Raw genomic sequence first — 21,931 nt, 5'->3', positions numbered from 1 at the left:
AGCTAGCATTAAACTTATCTTAGAAAAAACAATCAATCATAATCACTAGTTATAACTACACATGGTTGATTATATTACTAGTTTATCTAGCGTGTCCGGTGTTGCATATAATCGATGCAGCGCTGGGGCATGATTTAACAAAAGCGCATTTGCGGAAAAAGCACAATCGTTGGACGACTGTACCTAACCATAAACACCAATGCCTTTCTTAAAATCATTACACAGAAGTATATATTTTTAAACCTGCATATTTAGCTAAAAGAAATCCAGGTTAGCAGGCAATATTAACCAGGTGAAATTGTGTCACTTCTCTTGCGTTCATTACACGCAGAGTCAGGGTATATGCAACAGTTTGGGCAGCCTGGCTCATTGAACTAATTTGCCAGAATGTTACGTAATTATGACATAACATTGAAGGTTGTGCAATGTAACAAGAATATTTAGACTTAGGGATGCCACCTGTTAGATAAAATACCGAACGGTTCCGTATTTCACTGAAATAATATACGTTTTGTTTTTGAAATGATAGTTTCCGGATTCGACCATATTAATGACCAAAGGCTCGTATTTCTGTGTGTTATGTTATAATTAAGTCTATGATTTGATAGAGCAGTCTGACTGAGCGATGGTAGGCACCAACAGGCTCGTAAGCACTTTTGTGCGTTTTGCCAGCAGCTCGGTCTGAGACTTGGAGTGGTTGTTCCCCTTGCTCTGCAAGGGCTGCGGCTTTTGTGGGGCGATGGGTAAAAGCTGCTTCGAGTGTGGCTGTTGTCGATGTGTTCCTGGTTCGAGCCCAGGAAGGGGCGAGGAGAGGGACGGAAGCTATACTGTTACACTGGCAATACTATAGTGCCTATCAGAACATCCAATAGACAAAGGTATATGAAATACAAATGGTATAGAGAGAAATAGTCCTATAATTCCATATTAACTACAACCTAAAACCTCTTACCTTGGAATATGGAAGTCTCATGTTAAACGGAACCACCCACTTTCATATGTTCTCATGTTCTGAGCAAGGAACTCAAATGTTAGCTTTTGTATATGGCACATATTGCACTTTTACTTCTCCAACACTTTGTTTTTGCATTATTTAAACCAAATTGAACATGTTTCATTATTTATTTGAGGCTAAATGGATTTTTATTGACGTATTATATTAAGTTAAAATAAGTGTTCATTCAGTATTATAAAGTAAATAAGTAAGTAAATATAAGTTAACCTGTACAAGATGCCTAATAAATTACGTTGTCACAGGTGTCAAGCTTATGGGCATGTGGCAGCAGAGTGTAGGAGGGAGGTGTGAGAAGTGTGCAGAAGGGCAAATGACAAAGTAATGTGTAGCATTGGGGAAAGAAAAGGTATGTGTCAATTGTTGGGGTGCCCATGGAGCTGGGGATCTGAAATATATGGTGCGAAAGAGACAGGTTGAGTTTTCCAGGGTTAGAGTAGTGTAGAAGTTGTCAGATGTTGAGGTAGTGAAGAAAGTAGAGGAAGATGGGTCAAGGTGAAGGGATCCTGAGAGGAGTGGTGTGAACAGAGAGGTAGGCCAACAAGTGATATATGCTTCAGTAAGAAGTACAGGGAAGTCGCAGAAAGGTTGTGGTGACAGGGTGTGTTTTTTATTTCTTTTTATTTTACAAGTTTAGTGTTGGATGGTAGGGTATTTGTTGATTTATTTCCTTTGAATGTAAAAAAAAAAGAAAGTGCAATGTATAAGGGAGTTATACTCCAGGGTAGTAGGTGGCGGTAATGCAACATTTATTGGATGCCAACCGCCGTTAAACCTCAATCTAAGAAGAACTGCACATCATATTGTCTTGCTGGGGAGGACCAAACTGTAACTTTAGCTGTGGTGAAAGCGATGTTTTTTTTGTTCTTTAGATTTTAAGGATACGTCACTATTCGTCAAAGCTGGATTGTGGATCTCGTGCTCATTTAAAAGTAATATTTTATTGCTTTAAAATGAATCAACTGTACAATGACTGTATTTGATAACTAGCTAGTTAGCATAGCTAACTAATTTGGCTAAGGTTAGCCGTGTCATCTCTCAAATCGGCTTAGCGTTGCTGCTAGACTAGAAAACTAACGAAGCTCATTCATACACAGCCTGGCTGGTAGCTACATCTAGCTGGCTAACCAACTAACTCTTAAGGGAATTTAATCAATTAACGTGCTAATTGTGTGTCGTTTTATTTTACAATAATTATGAATCGAGACTATGGTTAGTTACGTTTGGTGGTTGACCATCCGCTATAATCTTGTTTTTCCAGAGGTGGGCGTTTCATTCATGCGCCACGATGCATTTATTTTGTTATACTAGCACATGAACTAACTAGTCATCTAGCGTTACTGTCTGTTATTGTATTTATACAGTACATTAGAATGCAGTTCCTTTGTTAGTAAATTAGCTAGTGCATACAGTTGACAATGGTAAATGCCATTGCTCTTTCTAACTAGTATGTGGTTTGTCTGGTGCAGGATGGATTTAGACGTGTGTGCAGGCGGGAACAGTACCAAAGGAAAAGCTGATTCGGCTCATGCAGGTGAAGGAGGCGCAATGGCGACCGTGCCTCTGGAGCTCTATGACTCCGCTAGAGCGAAAATAGATGCAAATCTCCGCTGGCTGTTAGCCAAAGCTTACGGTATAGGTATGTGTTTTCTCTTGGGCGAGTGCTCGCAATCTTTTGTGTTTTGAATATTGAAACGCTACTGTTAGCTTTGGGACACTTCGGGAGTCTGTCTATTGCTTGGACTCCCTGAGTTGTACTTCGTTTTGGTAGATGGCGACGGGAAAATAACCATGCCACAGTATAGCCGACTTCTTGTCAATAAAAGCATATATATAACCTCTAGGCAGTCCAATTTACCAGACAAATTGAAATGTCTCCCTCTGTCAAATAAATATTTTAACCCAACTTTAACCCAACCCAAAACGCACCATATTCCTGTGGTGTAAACAGTGGTAGATTTGTACACTGAACAAAAATATGAATGCAACATGTAAAGTGTTGGTCCCATGTTTCATGAGCTGAAATAAAAGATCCCAGAAATGTTCCATATGCACAAAAAACTTATTTCACTCTAATTTTGTATACAAATTTGTTGACATCCTTGTTAGTGTGCATTTCTCCTTTGCCAAGATAATCCAACCACCTGACAGGTGTGCCATATCAATAAGCTGGTTAAACAGCATGATCATTACACAGGTGCACTTTGTAATGGGGGAAGTAAAAGGCCACTCTAAAATGTGCAGTTTTGTGTCACAACACAATGCCACAGATGTCTCAAGTTATGGGGGAGTGTGCAATTGGCATGCTGACTGCAGGAATGTCCAACAGAGCTCTTGCCAGATTATTTTATGTTAAATTCTCTACCATAAGCTGCCTCCAATATTGTTTTTGAAAATTTGCCAGTACGTCCAACCTACATCACAACTGCAGACCAGGTGTAAACACTTCATCTATGGGATCATCTGAGACCAGCCACCCGGACAGCTAATGAAACAGGGTTTGCAAAAGCGAATAATTTCTGCACAAACTGTCAAACCATCTCAAGGAAGCTCATCTGCGTGCTCGTTGTCTTGACCTGACTGCAGTTTGGCGTCGTAACCGGCTTAAGTGAGCACGCTGGAGAAGTGTGCTCTTCTAGGATGAATCCCAGTTTCAACTGTACTGGGAAGATAGCATGTATGGCATTGTGAACAGAGTACCCCATGGTGGGGTTTTGGTATGGGCAGGCATAAGCTACGGACAACAAACACAATTGCATTTTATTGATGGCGATTTGAATGCACAGAGATACCGTGACGAGATCCTGAGGACCATTGTCGTGCCATTCATCCGCCGCCATCATCTCATGTTTCAGCATGACAATGCACGGCCCAATGTCGCAAGGATCTGTACACTACCTGGATGCTGAAAATGTCCCAGTTCTTACATGGCCTGCATACTCACCCATTGAGCATGTTTTGGATGCTCTGGATTAGTGATGCACCGATATGACATTTTTGGCCGATATCTGATATTTTCCTTGCCAAAAAAAACCATACCAATAACCGATATTTAACATTTTAGAATGCCTTTTAAGCATTCTAGTAGGAGGACCTGAGCCCTAGGACCATGCCTCAGGACTACCTGGAATGATGACTCCTTGCTTTCCCCAGTCCACCTGCTGTGCTGCTGCTCCAGTTTCAACTGTTCTGCCTGCGGCTATGGAATTCTGACCTGTTCACCGGACGTGCTACCTGTCCCAGACCTGCTGTTTTCAACTCTCTAGAGACAGCAGCAGTGGTAGAGATACTCTTAATGATCGGCTATGAAAAGCCAACTGACATTTACTCCTGAGGTTCTGACTTGCTGTACCCTCGACAACTACTGTGATTATTATTATTTGACCATGCTGGTCATTTATGAACATTTGAACATCTTGGCCATGTTCTGTTATAATCTCCACCCGGCTCAGCCAGAAGGTTCTCTAGGTTTCTTCCTAGGTTTTGGCCTTTTCTAGGGAGTTTTTCCTAGCCACCTTGCTTCTACACCTGCATTGCTTGCTGTTTGGGGTTTTAGTCTGGGTTTCTGTACAGCACTTTGAGATATCAGCTGATGTACGAAGGGCTATATAAATACATTTGATTAGTACAGTTAAATAGGTACCACACACACACGGGCGCAGCGGTCTAAGGCACTGCAACTCAGTGCAAGAGGCGTCACTACAGTCCCTCGTTCGAATCCAGGCTGTGTCACATCCGGCCTTTATTGGGAGGTCCATAGGGCCCAGCATCGTCTGGGGTAGGCCGTCATTGTAAATAAGAATTTATTCTCAACTGACTTGGCTAATTAAATTAAGGTTACACACCAAACTGAACAAGAAGTTATTTTGTTGGCATTTACGTATTTGATTTATTTCAACTTTATTTAACCAGGTAGGCTAGTTGAGAAGAAGAGCTCATTTACAACTGCGACCTGGCCAAAGCAGTGCAACACAAACAACACAGAGTTGCACATGGAATAAACAAACATACAGTCAATAACACAATAGAAAAAATAGGTCATAGTGGCAAAATAATTACAATTTAGCAATTAAACACTGGAGTGATAGATGTGCAGAAGATGAATGTGCAAGTAGAGTTACTGGGGTGCAAAGGAGCAAAATAAATTAATACCAGTAGGGGATGAGGTAGTTGGATTGGCTATTTACAGATGGGCTATGTACAGGTGCAGTGATCTGTGAGCTGCTCTGACAGCTGGTGCTTAAAGTTAGTGAGGAAGATAGTCTCCAGCTTCAGTGATTTTTGCAATTTGTTCCAGTCATTTGCAGCAGAGAACTGGAAGGAAAGGCAGCCAAAGGAGGAATTTGCTTTTGGGGTGACCAGTGAAATATACCTGCTGGAGTGCGTGCTACGGGTGGATGCTGCTATGGTGACCAGTGAGCTGAGATAAGGCGGGGCTTTACCTAGAAAATACTTATAGATGACCTGGAGCCAGTGGGTTTGGCGACGAATATGAAGCGAGGGCCAGCCAACGAGAGCATACAGGTCGCAGTGGTGGGTAGTGTATGGGGCACTGTGATAGACTGCATCCAATTTGCTGAGTAGAGTGTTGGAGGCTATTTTGTAAATGACATCGCCGAAGTCAAGGATCGGTAGGATAGTCAGTTTTACAAGGGTATGTTTGGCAGCATGAGTGAAGGATGCTTTGTTGCGAAATAGGAAGCCGATTCTAGATTTAATTTTGGATTGGAGATGCTTAATGTGAGTTTGGAAGGAGAGTTTACAGTCTAACCAGACACCTAGGTATTTGTAGTTGTCCACATATTCTAAGTCAGAACCGTCCAAAGTAGTGATGCTGGACGGGTGGGCAGGTGCTTGTAGCGATCGGTTGAAGAGCATGCATTTAGTTTTACTTGCATTTGAGAGCAGTTGGAGGCCACGGAAGGAGAGTTGAATGACGTTGAAGCTCGTCTAGAGGTTAGTTAACCTGTCTGGCACCAGTGGGACGGTAGCATCCCACCTGACCAACATCCAGTGAAAGTGCAGGGCTCCAAATTCAAACAACATAAATGTCATAATTAAAATTCCTCAAACATACAAGTATTAAACACGATTTTCAACATAAACTTCTTGTTAATCCAGCCACAGTGTCTGATTTCAAAAAGGTTTTACGGCAAAAGCACACCATGCGATTATGTTAGGTCAGCGCCTAGCCACAGAAAACCATACAGCCATTTTCCAAAGAAGGAGAGATGTCACAAAAGACAGACATAGCGTTAAAATTAATCACTAATCTTTGATCTTCACCGGATGGCACTCCCAGGACTCCATGTTAGACAACAAATGTGTGTTTTGTTCGATAAAGTTCATCTTTATGTCCAAATACCTCCTTTTTGTTCGCGCTTTTAGTCCAATAATCCAAATGCAGGAGGCGCGGGCACTAAGTCCAGACGAAAAGTAAAGAAAGTTCCATTACAGTTTGTAGAAACATGTCAAACGATGTATAAAATCAATCTTTAGGATGTTTTTATCATAAATCTTCAATAATATTCCAACCGGACAATTCCTTTGTCTTTAGAAATGAAAGGGAACGGAACTTGTGCGTGACTAAACTAAAGGCTTTCTTCCAGACCACTGGTTCACACAGCTCTTATTCGCTCCGCTTTCACAGTAGAAGCCTGAAACAACATTCTAAAGACTGTTGACTTCTAGTGGAAGCCTTAAGAAGTTCAATCTGACCCCATTTACACTGTATATTGGATCGTTTGATCAAGTGATTGCCTATCGTCTGTGTAGAGGTGGATCAGAGAATCACCAGCAGCAAGAGCGACATCATTGATGTATACAGAGAAAATAGTCGGCCCAAGAATTTAACCCTATGGCACCCCCATAGAGACTGCCAGAGGTCCGGACAACAGGCCCTCCGATTTGACACACTGAACTCTATCTGAGAAGTAGTTGGTGAACCAGTCGAGGCAGTCATTTGAGAAACCAAGGCTGTTTAGTCTGCCTATAAGAATATGGTGATTGACAGAGTCGAAAGCCTTGGCCAGGTCTATGAATACAGCTACACAGTATTGTCTCATCGATGGAGGTTATGATATCGTTTAGGACCTTGAATGTGGCTGAGGTGCACCCTTGACCACCTCGGAAACCAGATTGTATAGCGGAGAAGGTGTGGTGGGATTTGACATGGTCGGTGATCTGTTTGTTAACTTGGCTTTCGAAGACCTTGGAAAGGCAGGGTAGGATAGATATTGGTCTGTAGCAGTTTGGGTCAGAGTGTCTCCCCTTTGAAGAGGGGGATGACCGCGGCAACTTTCAAATCTTTGGGGGTCTCGGACGATACGAAAGAGAGGTTGAACAGGCTTGTAATAGGGGTTGCAACAATTTTAGAAAGAGAGGGTCCAGATTGTCTAGCCCAGCTGATTTGTATGGGTCCAGATTTTCCAGCTCTTTCAGAACATCAGCTATCTAAATTTGGGTGAAGGAGATATGGGGAGGCTTGGGCAAGTTGCTGTGGGGGGTGCAGGGCTGTTGACCAGGACAGGGGTGGCCAGGTGAAAAGCATGGCCAACCGTAGACAAATGCTTATTGAAATTCTCAATTATCGTAGATTTATCGGTGGTGACAGTGTTTCCTAGCCTCAGTGCAGTGGGCAGCTGGGAGGAGGTGCTCTTCTTCTCCATGGACTTTACAGTGTCCCAGAACTTTTTTGAGTTTGTGCTGTAGGATGCAAATTTCACAGGATGTTTTTGTGCTGGTCAAGGGCAGTCAAGTCTGGAGTGAACCACGGGCTGGCTATATCTGTTCCTGGTCCTACATTTTTTGAGTGGGGCATGCTAATTTAAGATTGTGAGAGAAGCACTTTTAAAGAATAACTAGGCATCTTCTACTGACAGAATGAGTTCAATATCCTTCCAGGATACCTGGGCCAGGTCGATTTGAAAGACCTGCTCGCTGAAGTGTTTTAGGGCGCGTTTGACAGTGATGAGGGGTGGTCGTTTGACCGCAGACCCATTACGGACCAAAGCAATGATGCAGTGATCTCTGAGATCGTGGTTGAAGACAGCAGAGGTGTATTTGGAGGGCAAGTTGGTTAGGATGATATCTATGAGGGTGCCTTGTGTTTACAGATTTTGGGTTGTAACAGGTAGGTTCATTGATCATTTGTGTGAGATTGAGGGCATCAAGCTTAGATTTTTAGGAAGGCTGGGGTGTTAAGCATGTCCCAGTTTAGGTCACCTAACAGCACGAGCTCTGAAGATAGATGGGGGGCAATTAATTCACATATGGTGTAAAGCTGAGGGCAGGGCAAAGCTGAGGGCAGAAGGTGATCTATAGCAAGCGGCAACTGTGAGAGACTTGTTTCTGGAAAGGTGGATTTTTAAAAGTGGAATCTCAAATTGTTTGGGCACAGACCTGGATAGTAAGACAGAACTCTGCAGGCTATCTCTGCAGTAGATTGAAACTCTGCTCCCTTTGGCAGTTCTATCTTGTCAGAAAATGTTATAGTTGGGGATGGAAATGTCAGGATTTTTGGTGGCCTTCCTAAGCCAGGATTCAGACACGGCTAGTACATATGGGTTGGCAGAGTGTACTAGAGGAGTGAATAAAACAAACTTAGGGAGGAGGCTTCTAATGTTAACATGCATGAAACCAAGGCTTTTATGGTTACAGAAGTCAACAAATGAGAGTGCCTGGGGAATGGGAGTGGAGCTGGGCACTGCAGGGATTCACCTGTACATCACCAGAGGAGCAGAGTAGGATAAGGGTACAGCTAAAGGCTATAAGAACTGGTTGTCTAGTATGCTTCGGAACAGAGAGTAAAAGGAGCAGGTTTCTCGGCGCGGTAGAATAGATTCAATGCATAATGTACAGACAAAGGTATGGCAGGATGTGAATACAGTGGAGGTAAACCCTGGCTTTGAGTGACAATGAGAGAGGTATTGTCTCTAGAGATATCAATTAAACCAGGTGACATCACTGCACGTGTCAGAGGTGGGGCAAAAGTGTTTATCTGAGGCATATTGAGCAGGGCTGGAGGCTCTACAGTGAAATTATACAATAATCACTAACCAAAACAGCAATGGACAAGGCATATTGACATTAGGGAGAGGCATGCGTAGCCAAGTGATCATAGGGTCCAGTGAGTAGCTGGGCGGGCTGGAGACATGACGATTTAGACAGCTATCGGGCCGGGGCTAGCAGAAGGGCCTTAGAGGGAAGTCGCAACGGAAGTCTGTGGTAGCCCCCTTGTGCGGTTACTTCGGCAGACCAGTCGTGATGGATCAGCAGGGGTCCGTGTAGTAAAAGGTTTAGTAGTCCAAGAAATTGGCTGATGGACCTCTTCAGCTAACAGTCCGGTATGCTCTAGACGGCTAGTGGGCCGTGGCTGAAAAATCCCCTCTGGCGGATTACGTCGGTAGTCCAGTCGTGATAGATCGGCGGGGCTCCGTATTGGCAATAAAAGGGGTCCAGGCCAATAGGTATTGTAGCCTAAGGAGTGGCTGATGGACCTCTTCAGCTAGCCGGGAGATGGGCCTAGCATAGGCTAGGTCCAGGCTAATTGGTGCTTGCTTTGGGACAGAGACGTTAGCCAGGTGAAGCCAATCGGGTAGCAGCTTGCTAGCTGCGATGATCCAGGTGAAGAGGTTCAGAGCTTGCGGTAGGAATATGGAGATCTCAAGGCCATCAGACTGTTAAACAGCCATCACTAACATTGACTGGCTGCTGCCAACTACTGACTCAAATCTCTAGCCACTTTAATAATTAAAAATGGGATGTAATAAATGTATCACTAGTCACTTTAAACAATGCCACTTTATATAATGTTTACATACCCTACATTACTCATCTCATATGTATATACTGTTCTCTATACCATCTACTGCATCTTGCCATCCATATATTTATATGTACATATTATTCATTCCTTTGTTGTTGAGAAATTGTTAGATTACTTGCATGGTCGGAACTAGAAGCACAAGCATTTCGCTACACTCACATTAACATTTGCTAACCATGTGTATGTGACCAATAAAATTTGATTTGATATGAAAAAAGAAGTCCAATAAGCTTGTCACGGTGCTGACTTTTGCCCAATACCTGCAGCAAAAGCCTCTACCCCGTCCTCTGGCTAGGCAGAGTACTTTAGGATTTTAGTTACTTCGGTGTAACAAGGGCCTTGCCGTGCGGCCCTACCAACCTTCCTATGTAATCGTAATGGCCCTTCGCGTGAGTTGGGTTTGTTCCTTCTTTCACGTTGTCACTCCCTTATTTTCCGGTCTAGTATGAGGCCTTGGATAGATATACTCCTATTTAAATATTCTTAAGCGTTATGGATTCCTCCTATATTTCCTTACCCTCAAGTTATCTTTACCTATGTATATATCAATACCTAATAACAACTCCTTGTAGTTATTATGCTCGTCAGCTAGTAGTCACTCGGAAACTAGTATTGGTATATGTTTTGACTCTCTTAAAAATATATTATTGTCCACACAATGAAATATTCTTTAGTGCAATCACTTTAACCTATAACCAGGGTCACTTTCTGTTCAGTGAGAGTGTCAAAGGCGTTTGCTCTCCAGATCGTTCATCTGGCCTAGTTGTCAAAGTTTCAAGCTTTTATTAAGTCACTCTGTTTTTTGTCTTATACACATCATTACAATTCAATGGTTATACAGTTTCTCAATACAACAATAATGCTCAATCAATCCTTAATGCTTTAAGCTATGCCAGATAATATTGCAAAACTTTAAATGCGTTAACACTTCTAACAATATTGACTAAATAGCAAAAATAGTTCAATTACCTTAAAGGCTCAGCCCCTTGGTCACTTTCCCGTAATCGGTATTCTCGCATCTATGACGCTAGATTCCGAATTCCAGTATCTTAATATCCTTACAACTCTGTGTATGGACTCAACTGTAAAGTAACTGGTACTTTGCTGTTTCCTTATATTGCCAATCACATCTGTACCTGATGTCTCACTGAGTGACTGCCACTTCGTCTGTATTCAAGAGGTGTTTAGACCTCTGTTTCGTAGACTCAGTCTCGGGGTCACCAAATTCAACCAAGTATATTCAGATAGTGATCCAATAAGTACTTAGGCAAAATAATCAAATTCTCTAATATTGTTCTAGTCCAACAAAAAGCGTATATCCTAATACTATTCACTTCCAACTCTGTGTATAGACTCAATTTATTGTAACTGGTACTTTGCTGTTTCCTTGTATTGCTAATCACATCTGTACCTGATGTCTCACTGAGTGACTGCCACTTCGTCTGTATTCAAGAGGTGTTTAGACCTCTGTGTTTCGTAGACTCAGTCTCGGGGTCACCAAATTCAACCAAGTATATTCAAATAATAATAATCCAGTTCTCAAATATTGTTATAGTCTAACAAAAAGAGTATAGTGCAATAGTAAATTTACCTGTGATGATCCTCCATATGAAGTCTGTCTCATATGTTAACGAGGATCACACTGTCTTATGATCTCTGTTCTCTTTATATACCTTTTTACAGGGGAAGTTCCCACTGGCGCTGTAGACCTACATAACCTTAGGCCTGTGTGTTAAACGGAAGCTTCCTATTATTACCATTTAATGTCATGCACTACTGACTCTCACATTGCTGCTTCCGTGTTACTGTTGGCTGATTCTACTCAATCATACCAGCTGGTTGTTTCTACCACTGGAGGTGGCGTAGGTGGTATGTCAAGCGTCAGCTGGGAGAAGTCTATGATAGGTATCTCCTCTGCTTCTCCCTGTTGTCCAGTTTCCGCAGGTGCGGTCCATGGTTCCATGAGGTCCTGTGAATGCCCTGTGTTGTTGTCCCCATTGCTTGATGGAGTGGGCAGATTCTTTTCATCTCTTGTCACAAGCTCTGGGTTGAATCGTACTGAGCAGATTGGCAGCAGTTGTCCGGGATAAAGGTTAGCTGATGACATCTAGCAGCGGCTAGCTGACTACTAGCCAGTAGCTAGTTAGCTGGCTAGCTTCTGTTGGGGGTTCTGGTTCTAAAGTAAAGAAAATATCAGATCCATACCACATTGGTTGAGGCGGGTTGCAGGAGGGTATGTTGAAGTTGGGGAAAGAAAAATCCCCAAAATATACTCGAAGATAAAATATATATATATACAGTGCCATGCGAAAGTATTCGGCCCCCTTGAACTTTGCGACCTTTTGCCACATTTCAGGCTTCAAACATAAAGATATAAAACTGTATTTTTTTGTGAAGAATCAACAACAAGTGGGACACAATCATGAAGTGGAACGACATTTATTGGATATTTCAAACTTTTTTAACAAATCAAAAACTGAAAAATTGGGCGTACAAAAACCAACATAGAAAAACAAACACAGACTGCCCATCCCAATTAAGTCCAGTTACAGCTTCTTTTGACAACGTTGAAACAAAAAAATTTATATAACCATCCAGGTGCACAGGTGAAATTATTTTCCATATTCCTAAACAAAATCACCAGTGCATGAACAATTGTAAAGGATTGCACGAATTAATATTTGTGGAAATTTATGACAAGATATAAAAACAGAAATTTTTATTGTGACCCTGTACACATGCCTTTATGCATTAATCAAATTTGTCTTCTCTTTATGCTTCGGGTCCACAGTCAGCATAAAGCTTCGGGGCTTTGTGTGAGCAAGCCCTACAAACAAATTGCTTGCGTTGCACACAGTTTTCGTGTGCTCCTGCCGTTTTCGTGTGCACCTGCCGCAGGTTTCGCATTGTCTCTTTGCGGATTTCGCATAGTCTCTTTTAGAGGTCGACCGATTAATCGGAATGGCCGATTAATTAGGGCCAATTTCAAGTTTTTCATAACAATCAAAAATCGGTATTTTTGGACACCGATTTTGCCGTTTAATTATTATTATTTTTTTACACTTTTATTTAATCTTTATTTAACTAAGCAAGTGAGTTAAGAACTCTTATTCTTATTTTCAATGACGGCCTAGGAACGGTGGGTTAACTGCCTGTTAAAGGGGCAGAACGATAGATTTTCACTTTGTAAGCTCAGGGAATCCAATCTTGCAACCTTACAGTTAACTAGTCCAACGCAATAACGACCTGGCTCTCTCTCGTTGCCCTCCACAAGGAGACTGCCTGTTACGCGAATGCAGTAAGCCAAGGTAAGTTGCTAGCTAGCATTAAACTTATTTTATAAAAAAACAATCAATCAATCATAATCACATGGTTGATGATATTACTAGATATTATCTAGCGTGTCCTGCGTTGCATATAATCTGACTGAGCATACAAGTATCTAAGTATCTGACTGAGCGGTGGTAGGCAGAAGCAGTCACGTAAACATTCACTCGCTCTGAGCCTTGGAGTGGTTGTTTCCCTTGCTCTGCATGAGTAACGCTACTTCGAGGGTGGCTGTTGTTGTTGTGTTCCTGGTTTGAGCCCAGGGAGGAGCGAGGAGAGGGACGGAAGCTATACTGTTACACTGGCAATACTAAAGTGCCTATAAGAACATCCATTAGTCAAAGGTTAATGAATGAAATACAAATGGTATAGAGGGAAATAGTCCTATAATTCCTATAATAACTACAACCTAAAACTTCTTACCTGATAATATTGAAGACTCATGTTAAAAGGAACCACCAGCTTATGTTCTCATGTTCTGAGCAAGGAACTTAAACGTTAGCTTTCTTGCATAGCACATATTGCACTTTTACTTTCTTCTCCAACACTTTTTGTTTTTGCATTATTTAAACCAAATTGAACATGTTTCATTATTTATTTGGGTCTAAATTGATTTTATTGATGTATTATATTAAGTTAAAATAAGTGTTCATTCAGTATGGTTGTAATTGTCATTATTACAAATAAATAAATAAAAATCGGCATCAGCTTTTTTGGTCCTCCGATAATAGGTATCGGTATCGGCGTTGAAAAATCATCGGTCGACTTCTAGTCTCTTTGAAGCGGTTGAGTGGCATGGCGTCTCTGAAAAGGTCCTCCTCATACTTGTTAGACAAAAAATGATGTTTTCGTTCAGCTCCTTTGTCTTGCTCACATTGTGGGAGAGGTTGTTGTCCTGGCACCACACTGCCATTTCTCTGAACACCTCCCTATTGGCTGTCTCATCGCTGTCAGTGATCAGGCCTACCACTGTTGTGTCATGCAATCGTGGGTGAACAGGGAGTACAGGAGGGGACTGAGCACGCACCCCTCAGGGGCCCCACTGTTGAGGATCAGTGGGGCAGATGTGTTGTTGCCTACCCTTACCACCTGGGGGAGGCCCGTCAGGAAGTCCAGGATCCAGTTGCAGAGGGAGGTGTTTAGTCCCAGGGTCTTTAGCTTAGTGATGAGCTTTGTGGGCAATATGGTGTTGAACGCTGCGCTGTAGTCTATGAACAGCATTCTCACATAGGTGTTCCTTTTGTCCAGGTGGGAAAGGGCAGTTGTGGACTGCGATTGAGGTTGCATCATCTATGGATCTGTTGGGGTGGTATGCAAAATGGAGTGGGTCTATGATTTCTGGGATGATGGTGTTGGTCTGAGTCATGACCAGCCTTTAATATTAGACATCGCAAACCAGCTGTTATTGACAAATCGACATGCACCACCACCCCTCGTCTTACCAGATGTAGCTGTTCTGTCCTGCCGATGCACGGGAAACTCAGCCAGCTCTATTTGATCCGTGTCGTCGTTCAGCCACGACTCGGTGAAGCATGATATTAGAGTTTTTAATGTCCCGTTGGTAGGATAATCTCGAACTGAGATCATCCAGTTTACACTCGCCGACAAATTCTCACAGGGCACCCAAATCTCTGCCCCCTGTATTTCTGTATTTTCTTCATGCGAATAACTTTAGCAGCAACATTATGTACAAAATAAGTTACAAACAATGCGGAAAATAACTAATATAACAGTACAGTTGTTTAGGAGCCTGTAAAACGGTAGCCATCCCCTCTGGCGACCATTATATTATATATTACTGTTTCACACTCACCTTCTCATTTGGCTCTTTTCTGGTTTATCTGCGAAGTGGCTCCGGCATCGGAGGCTCGAAGTTAACATCAGACTATTCATTCTTCAAAGTTGATTTTAAGCTCAATATCCGATCCTCCATCCGACTCCAACTCTTCTAAATTCTGCAGCATTTGCAATACTGTCAGTGCATCCATTCGTTTGGTTCGTCTTGCCATTGTGAACTACACATGTTCTGTTGTACTCAGTGTCTGATTTGACTCTGAGGGGAAATTATATACCATATACCATTTCATAATAAAATAATTAGACTGCCCACAACATTACACTATTGTTCTAAATTCAATCATCCTCTTCACCCTCATCATTCAGATCAATCAAATTCAATAACCCTCATAATCATTCAATTCATTCAACACGTCATATGCACCATTATGAGTTTCTATCTGGTTTCTGTCGTCCATTCATCCATTGACCACAGAATATAATTTTTTAATGTTATTATGTTACTAGTTCTTGCTTAGTAGCCAGAGCAATTTGGTTATGTGCTGAATGCATGGACAGCAGGGATACTCTTGGGAAAAGTGACATTTTCAAATAGAGCTACATCTTCTTATATTTTGAGTTTGACAAAGTGTCATAGTTTCGATGGGCCGGCTTTGCATGCTGGCAGGCATCATTTGTTTCCTTCTCATCAACTTGGATAGAGTTAAGGATATGTTTTTGCATTATTCTAAAGGCCTACTGCAACACATAGCATGTTTTTGTTTTCCTTACAAAAAATGGATTAGTAATTGAGTTATAGTAAATAAAACAGTCTTGTAAACAGCCTCTTTTTACAAAGTAAAACGTTAAAGAGAATGGTATCAACTAGAGCTGACCCCATTTAGTTGATTGTTTGGTTGATAGGCTGTTGGTCAACCAAGATTTTAGTTGAGCAGTCGCAATTTATTGCATTTTTCATGGTGCACAAGACACCGGTCTGATTCGCGTCTCTCATTGGACTAATCAATTGCGAAGGCCACGGGGATGGCACAGTCGATCACGCTAAGACATGTGATACTGAAATTGTATATGGTTATAGTATGTAAAAAATAATGGTGCAACACTAATCTAATAATATTATTTTTGCGCTTTTTCCAGCGTTGGATATTGTTACTGTCTGCGGTTCTGAAACATCTTCAGTGTGCCATACAATTGGCTGACAGCCTAGCTATACTGGAAATTTAGAAATACAAGTTGAAATGATTTTTGAAGATATCCTGCAGTAAATGTTTGATACTAATTGCATTAGTTTCATTAACTGGGAAAAATACAATTCCAATTAAATTCCAAAGATTAAATGTTTTTACAATTCCAATTCAATTACATAATGAAAAGCTGTGAAAACGATCCAACATGTTTCTGATAGTACATTTTATTTTGGATACATGTTTTACGTGCCTGAAAGTGAAATACTGTCAGCTTTAATGCCGCTGAAGAAAATTGAGTATTTAGACAACACAACACGGTCCCTGGGCACTTATTTGCATTTTCTGAAGATCAAAGAAATACATCATATTTCTCCACTCCTGTTTCCGAGACAAAATGTGACTAGTTTCAGGAAATTAGTTATGTCGCTCATTACTACTTAACAGGAGCGCCATTTGAACTTAACTTCTTGAATCTACTTGAGACGCACATGTCCCAAGTAGGCACCTGGAAATGCAAATGCGCTACGCTAAATGCTAAATGTACTCGTTAAAACTCAAACCTTGATCAAAATTCACAAGCAGGGTATTAAATTAAAGCTACACTCGTTGTGAACCTAGCCAGCAAGTCAGATTTTTAAAATGCTTTTCGGCGAAAGCATCAGAAGCTATTATCTGATAGCATGCACCCCCCAAAATGCCAGCTCGACACGTAAACAACAGATTTTGCGATAGACGGCGCTACCCAAAACGCAGAAATAAAATATAAAACATTCATTACCTTAGACGAGCTTCTTTCTTGGCACTCCTATATGCCCCATAAACATCACTATTGGGTCTTTTTTTCGTTTAAATCGGTCCATATATACCCAAAATAGCTTTGTATTGAAGTAGTGTCATTCAGAAAAATTCATCGTTTTTAAACGCTGCGTAATTTTTTAAAATTAAAAAAGTCGACGATAAACTTTCACAAAACACTTCGAAATCCTTTTGTAATCCAACTTTAGGTATTAGTAAACGTTTATAATCTATCAAAACGATTACAGGGCGATGTCTCTTCAATAGGTCCTCACTTCAAAAACAATGCAATCTGATCTCTCCTTGAACTGCATCCGGGTGAAGACTGGAAAACTTGGGGTCAGACAGATGGATTTTCCAACAATTAATTCGATTGAAAATTAGTACAATGGCGCCATCGTGCGGAATTTGTATGAAGTGCAGGCAAATTTCCATTAAATTCTGTTGTCCTTTAACAACTGGTGGAAGTGACTTATGGAAATTATTTTTTGCTTTCAGAGAGCAGTTTTTCTTGCGTTTTTCAATGAAACACACGCTCTGTTATAGTCACAGCCGTGATTTAACCAGTTTTATAAACTTCAGAGTGTTTTCTATCCACACATACTAATCATATGCATATACTATATTCCTGGCATGAGTAGCAGGACGCTGAAAAGTTGCGCGATTTTTAACAGAATTTTCAAAAAAGGGGGGGGTAGATCTAACAGGTTAACATGTTTTTTTTCCCATCAAAATGCGTTTTTTTAAATGCCTTTTTGAACATGTGAATTGTCACGTGCCTTAATAACAAACGTTTATGCTGTCTGTAAATACAAATAAAATATTTAAATTACGAGCCTAGTTGGTTTAGCCACGGAAAAACTTTCACGTGCCTTAATAACAAACGTGTATGCTGTCTGTAAATACGAATAAAGTATTTAAATTACGAGCCTAGTAGGTTTAGCCACGGAAAAAGTCAGCAACCTTCCTGCTAGCCATGATTGGCTGAGATAATGAGTGGGCTGGACATGCCGAGAGATGAGTTTGGATTGGTCTGCCATGTAGCCCGCATCTGTCTATAATATGAGCTAGTCAGTATGTGTAGGTAATCCTTTCTAACGTGGCTTTTTTGAAAGATATCACGTAGTAGAACTGCGTAAGTGTTGCTTACCACTTTCTGGAGGACCAAGTTTTGGAATTAGTGTATGATAGCTAAGGAGATGGAGAAAATTCGGGCATTTGTTTGCATATATGCAGACTGAGTTGAAAGGCTGTTGTATAAAACACCTGTCAACGGATTACATCTTCAAAATAAGGGCAACCACGGCATCTGTGACAGAGACGGAGAAGCGTCCATCCATGTATACGGGTAAGAGAGTCTACCTAGCTACATGTTCAGATATTACACGTTTCTGATTTTGTCAGTGGTTTTCATTTCAAGTTAGTGTACTGTTAGCTAGCCAGCTAACTTTAGCTGGCTGGCTGGTTAGCTAACTGCAGATTCATGCAGGGTAGTAACGTTATGAGTTGGGATTATGGTTCATTGTTTAACTAGGTAGCTAAATGTCTAAACAAAAGACTGCAAGTAACTATTGCAAGTAACTATTTCAGTAGAATGTTTATGACATCACTGCGACAACTGTCGATAGACGTAGCTGGTAAATTCGCTTTGGCTGTCTACTCTGATTTCAGTGCACTCTCTTCTGTTTGCCAGAGCGCAGAATAACTGACGAATTTACAAATGCTCAACACCTGTTGAATATTGCCAGTGTCAGCAAAAAACACCGGCCAAAAAAACGTAATTAAATTGTTGCCAGCAGCACAGTTGCAGTCTCCAACACTCTGGATAACATGAAAACAGCCTAACCAGCTCTGCTACAGCGAGTAAAATGGTCAGAGTGAGCTGTTCTCTCGTTTGTGTCTGGAAGTAGCTAGCCAATGTTAGCCAGTTAGTTTTGGTGCTTGACTACTGCTGTTAGATCAGAACGCTCGGATCCACCCTACTTTTCATCCAGAGCGCCCAGTGTGCGCTCTAAAAGCTCAGGGAGCAAACGGACAATCTGACAACGAGTTTAGGAAAGCCCAGAGCACACTCTGGCACTCCAGATTAATACAGCAGGGAGTCCCATTGAGACTACAGGTGTGTTCGTAAATTTAAAGGTAAAATAAAAGTCGCCAGGCAAGCCAAAACTCCATCCCACCAAAACAGGCTGAAATTTCAGGTGGTCTTATCAAACAGCTCTTATGCTTAAAGGGCATTATCATACTTTTCACGAATTCCACAGTGTTGGGGCGGCAGGTAGTCTAGTGGTTAGATCATTGGGCCAGTAATCGAAAGGTTGCTGGATCGAATCCCTGAGCTGACAAGGTAAAAATATATTGTTCTGCCCCTGAGCAAGGCATTTAACCCACTGTTCCCCAGGCACCGAAGACTTGGATGTTGATTATGGCAAACTTCCGCACCGCTCTGATTCAGAGGGTTCGGGTTAAATGCGGAAGACACACTTCGGTTGAATGCATTGTTGTACAACTGACTAGGTATCCCCCTTTCCTACTCTGTCTCTCTCGCTTGCTCTCTACCGCACCTGCTGTCTCAACCTCTGAATGCTCGGCTATGAAAAGCAAACTGACATTTACTCCTGAGGTGCTGACCTGTTTTCCCTTCTACAACTACTGTGATTATTATTTTAGCATGCTTTTCGTCTATGAACGTTTGAACATCTTGAAGAACAATCTGGCCTTAATGGCCATGTACTATCATAATCTACCTCCTGCACAGCCAGAAGAGGACTGGCCGCCCCTCAGCGCCTGGTTTCGCTCTTAGGTTTCTTCCTAGGTTCTTGCCTTTTCTAGGGAGTTTTTGCCAGCCACCTTGTCACTACATCTGCATTGCTTGCTCTTTTGGGATTTTAGGCTGGGTTCTGTATAAGCACTTTGTGACATCTGCTGAGGTGTATGTGATTTGTGAAAATGGCTTTATGAATTAATTTGACTTGATGATATTCCAACTTCATAGTATGGAAATATATACACAATATGACAAAGTTTTTTGACACCTGCTCGCTTTGTACGCTGGGACATTGCCATGCAGAAACAGGAAAAGGCCTTCCACAAAGTTGGAAGCACAGCATTGTCTAGAATGTCAACCATGAAAAACAGCCCCAGACCATTATTCCTCCACCAAACTTTACAGTGGGCACTATGCATTGGGGCTGGTAGCGTTCTCCTGGCATCCGCCAAACCCAGATTCATCCATCGGACTGCCAGATGGGGAATCTTGATTTATCACTCCAGTGAACGCATTTCCACTGCTCCAGACTCCAATGGCGGCAAGCTTTACACCACTCCAGCCAACGCTTGGCATTGGGCATGGAGATCTGAGCCTTGAGTGCGGCTGCTCGGCCATGAAAACCCATTTGATGAAGCTCCCGATGAACAGTTCTTGTGAAAAGAAAATGTATGTGTGTGTATATGTATGAATGTTTATATATATATATATATATATATATATATATATATATATATATATATATATATATATATATATATATATATATATATATATATATATATATATATATATATGAATATATGTGTATGTATATAGATATAAATTACCATTCAAAAGTTTGTTGTCACTTAGAAATGTCCTTGTTTTTGAAAGAAAAGGAAAAAATTTGTCCATTAAAAATAATATCAAATTGATCAGAAATACAATGTAGACATTAATGTTGTAAATGACTATTGTAGCTTGAAATGGCAGATTTTTAATGGAATATCTACATTTATCAGGAACCATCACTCCTCTGTTCCAATGGCACATTGTGTTAGCTAATCCAAGTTAATCATTATAAAAGGCTAATTGATCTTTAGAAAAGCCTTTGCAATTATGTTAGCACAGCTGAAAACTGTTGTCCTGATTAAAGAAGCAATAAATCTGGCCTTCTTTAGAGTAGTTGAGTATCTGGAGCATCAGTATTTGTGGGTTCGATTACAGGCTCAAAATAGCCAGAAACAAAGTACTTTCTTCTGAGACCTGTCAGTCTATTCTTGTTCTGAGAAATGAAGGCTATTCCATGCAAGAAATTGCCAAGAAACTGAAGATCTCGTACAACAGAACAGAGTAAACTGGCTCTAACCAGAATAGAAAGAGTGGGAAGTTGGAAGTTTACATACACTTAGGTTGGAGTCATTAACACATTGAACACAGTATATTCCGTCTTAAATTTTATCGATTATTTACGTTTTAGGGTATTTAACGTTGGATTAGGAAAGTTGTTTGAAATGTTTGGACCACGTTTACAGGTAACTTATTAGGTACTTTGTAGTCATGTTGGGCGAGTTGGAACCGGTGTATTTCTGAATCAAACGCGCCAAATAAATGGACATTTTGGGGATATAAAGAAGGGATTTATCGAACAAAAGGACCATTTGTGATGTTTTTGGGAGATTTTGGAGTGCCAACAGAAGAAGATCTTCAAAGGTAAGGAATTAATTATATCTTTATTTCTGACTTTTGTGTCGCACCTGCCTGGTAGATATATTTTTTTCATGTGTTGGTATGCGGGGCGCTGTCCTCAGATAATCGCATGGTTTGCTTTTGCCGTAAATCCTTTTTGAAATCTGACATGGCGGCTGGATTTACAACAACCGACTTGTTGCTTTAGTTTGATGTATTACACTTGTGATTTTATGAAAGTTAAATATTTATAGTTGACTGTGCCTTTAAACAGTTTGGAAAATTCCAGAAAATTATGTCATGACTTTAGAAGCTTCTGATAAGCTAATTGACAACATTTGAGTCATTTGGAGGTGTACCTGTGGATGTATTTCAAGGCCTACCTTCAAACTCAGTGCCTCTTTGCTTGACATCATGGGAAAATCAAATGAAATCAGCCAAGACCTCAGAAAAAACATTGTAGACCTCCACAAGTCTGGTTCATCCTTGGGAGCAATTTCCAAACGCCTGAAGGTATCACGTTCATCTGTACAAACAGTAGTACACAA

The 21,931-nt window shown here is 41.1% G+C and overlaps 1 protein-coding gene across 5 annotated transcripts in view; it reads left to right on the top strand.

The window, feature by feature from the left end:
- The first annotated feature begins 1,770 nt into the window (after positions 1-1,770).
- The window catches only part of LOC110523989 (calmodulin-regulated spectrin-associated protein 1-B), a 117,318-nt gene continuing 97,157 nt past the window's right edge, over positions 1,771-21,931 (top strand). For 3 of the 5 annotated variants that reach the window (XM_021603235.3, XM_090235096.1, XM_021603234.3), the window contains exons 1-2: positions 1,771-1,944; positions 2,482-2,651. In XM_021603235.3, the coding sequence (XP_021458910.3) occupies positions 2,483-2,651 (169 nt within the window). In that variant the 5' untranslated portion in view covers positions 1,771-1,944; position 2,482. The remainder of the gene's footprint in view (positions 1,945-2,481; positions 2,652-21,931) is intronic. The other 2 variants (XM_021603236.3, XM_090235097.1) reach the window with 2 other exon arrangements.

Source organism: Oncorhynchus mykiss, chromosome 5 (genome assembly GCF_057628025.1).
Source record: "Oncorhynchus mykiss isolate SJ-2025 chromosome 5, ASM5762802v1, whole genome shotgun sequence".
Lineage (NCBI taxonomy): Eukaryota > Metazoa > Chordata > Actinopteri > Salmoniformes > Salmonidae > Oncorhynchus > Oncorhynchus mykiss.
This window is presented reverse-complemented; position numbering and strand designations above follow the sequence as displayed.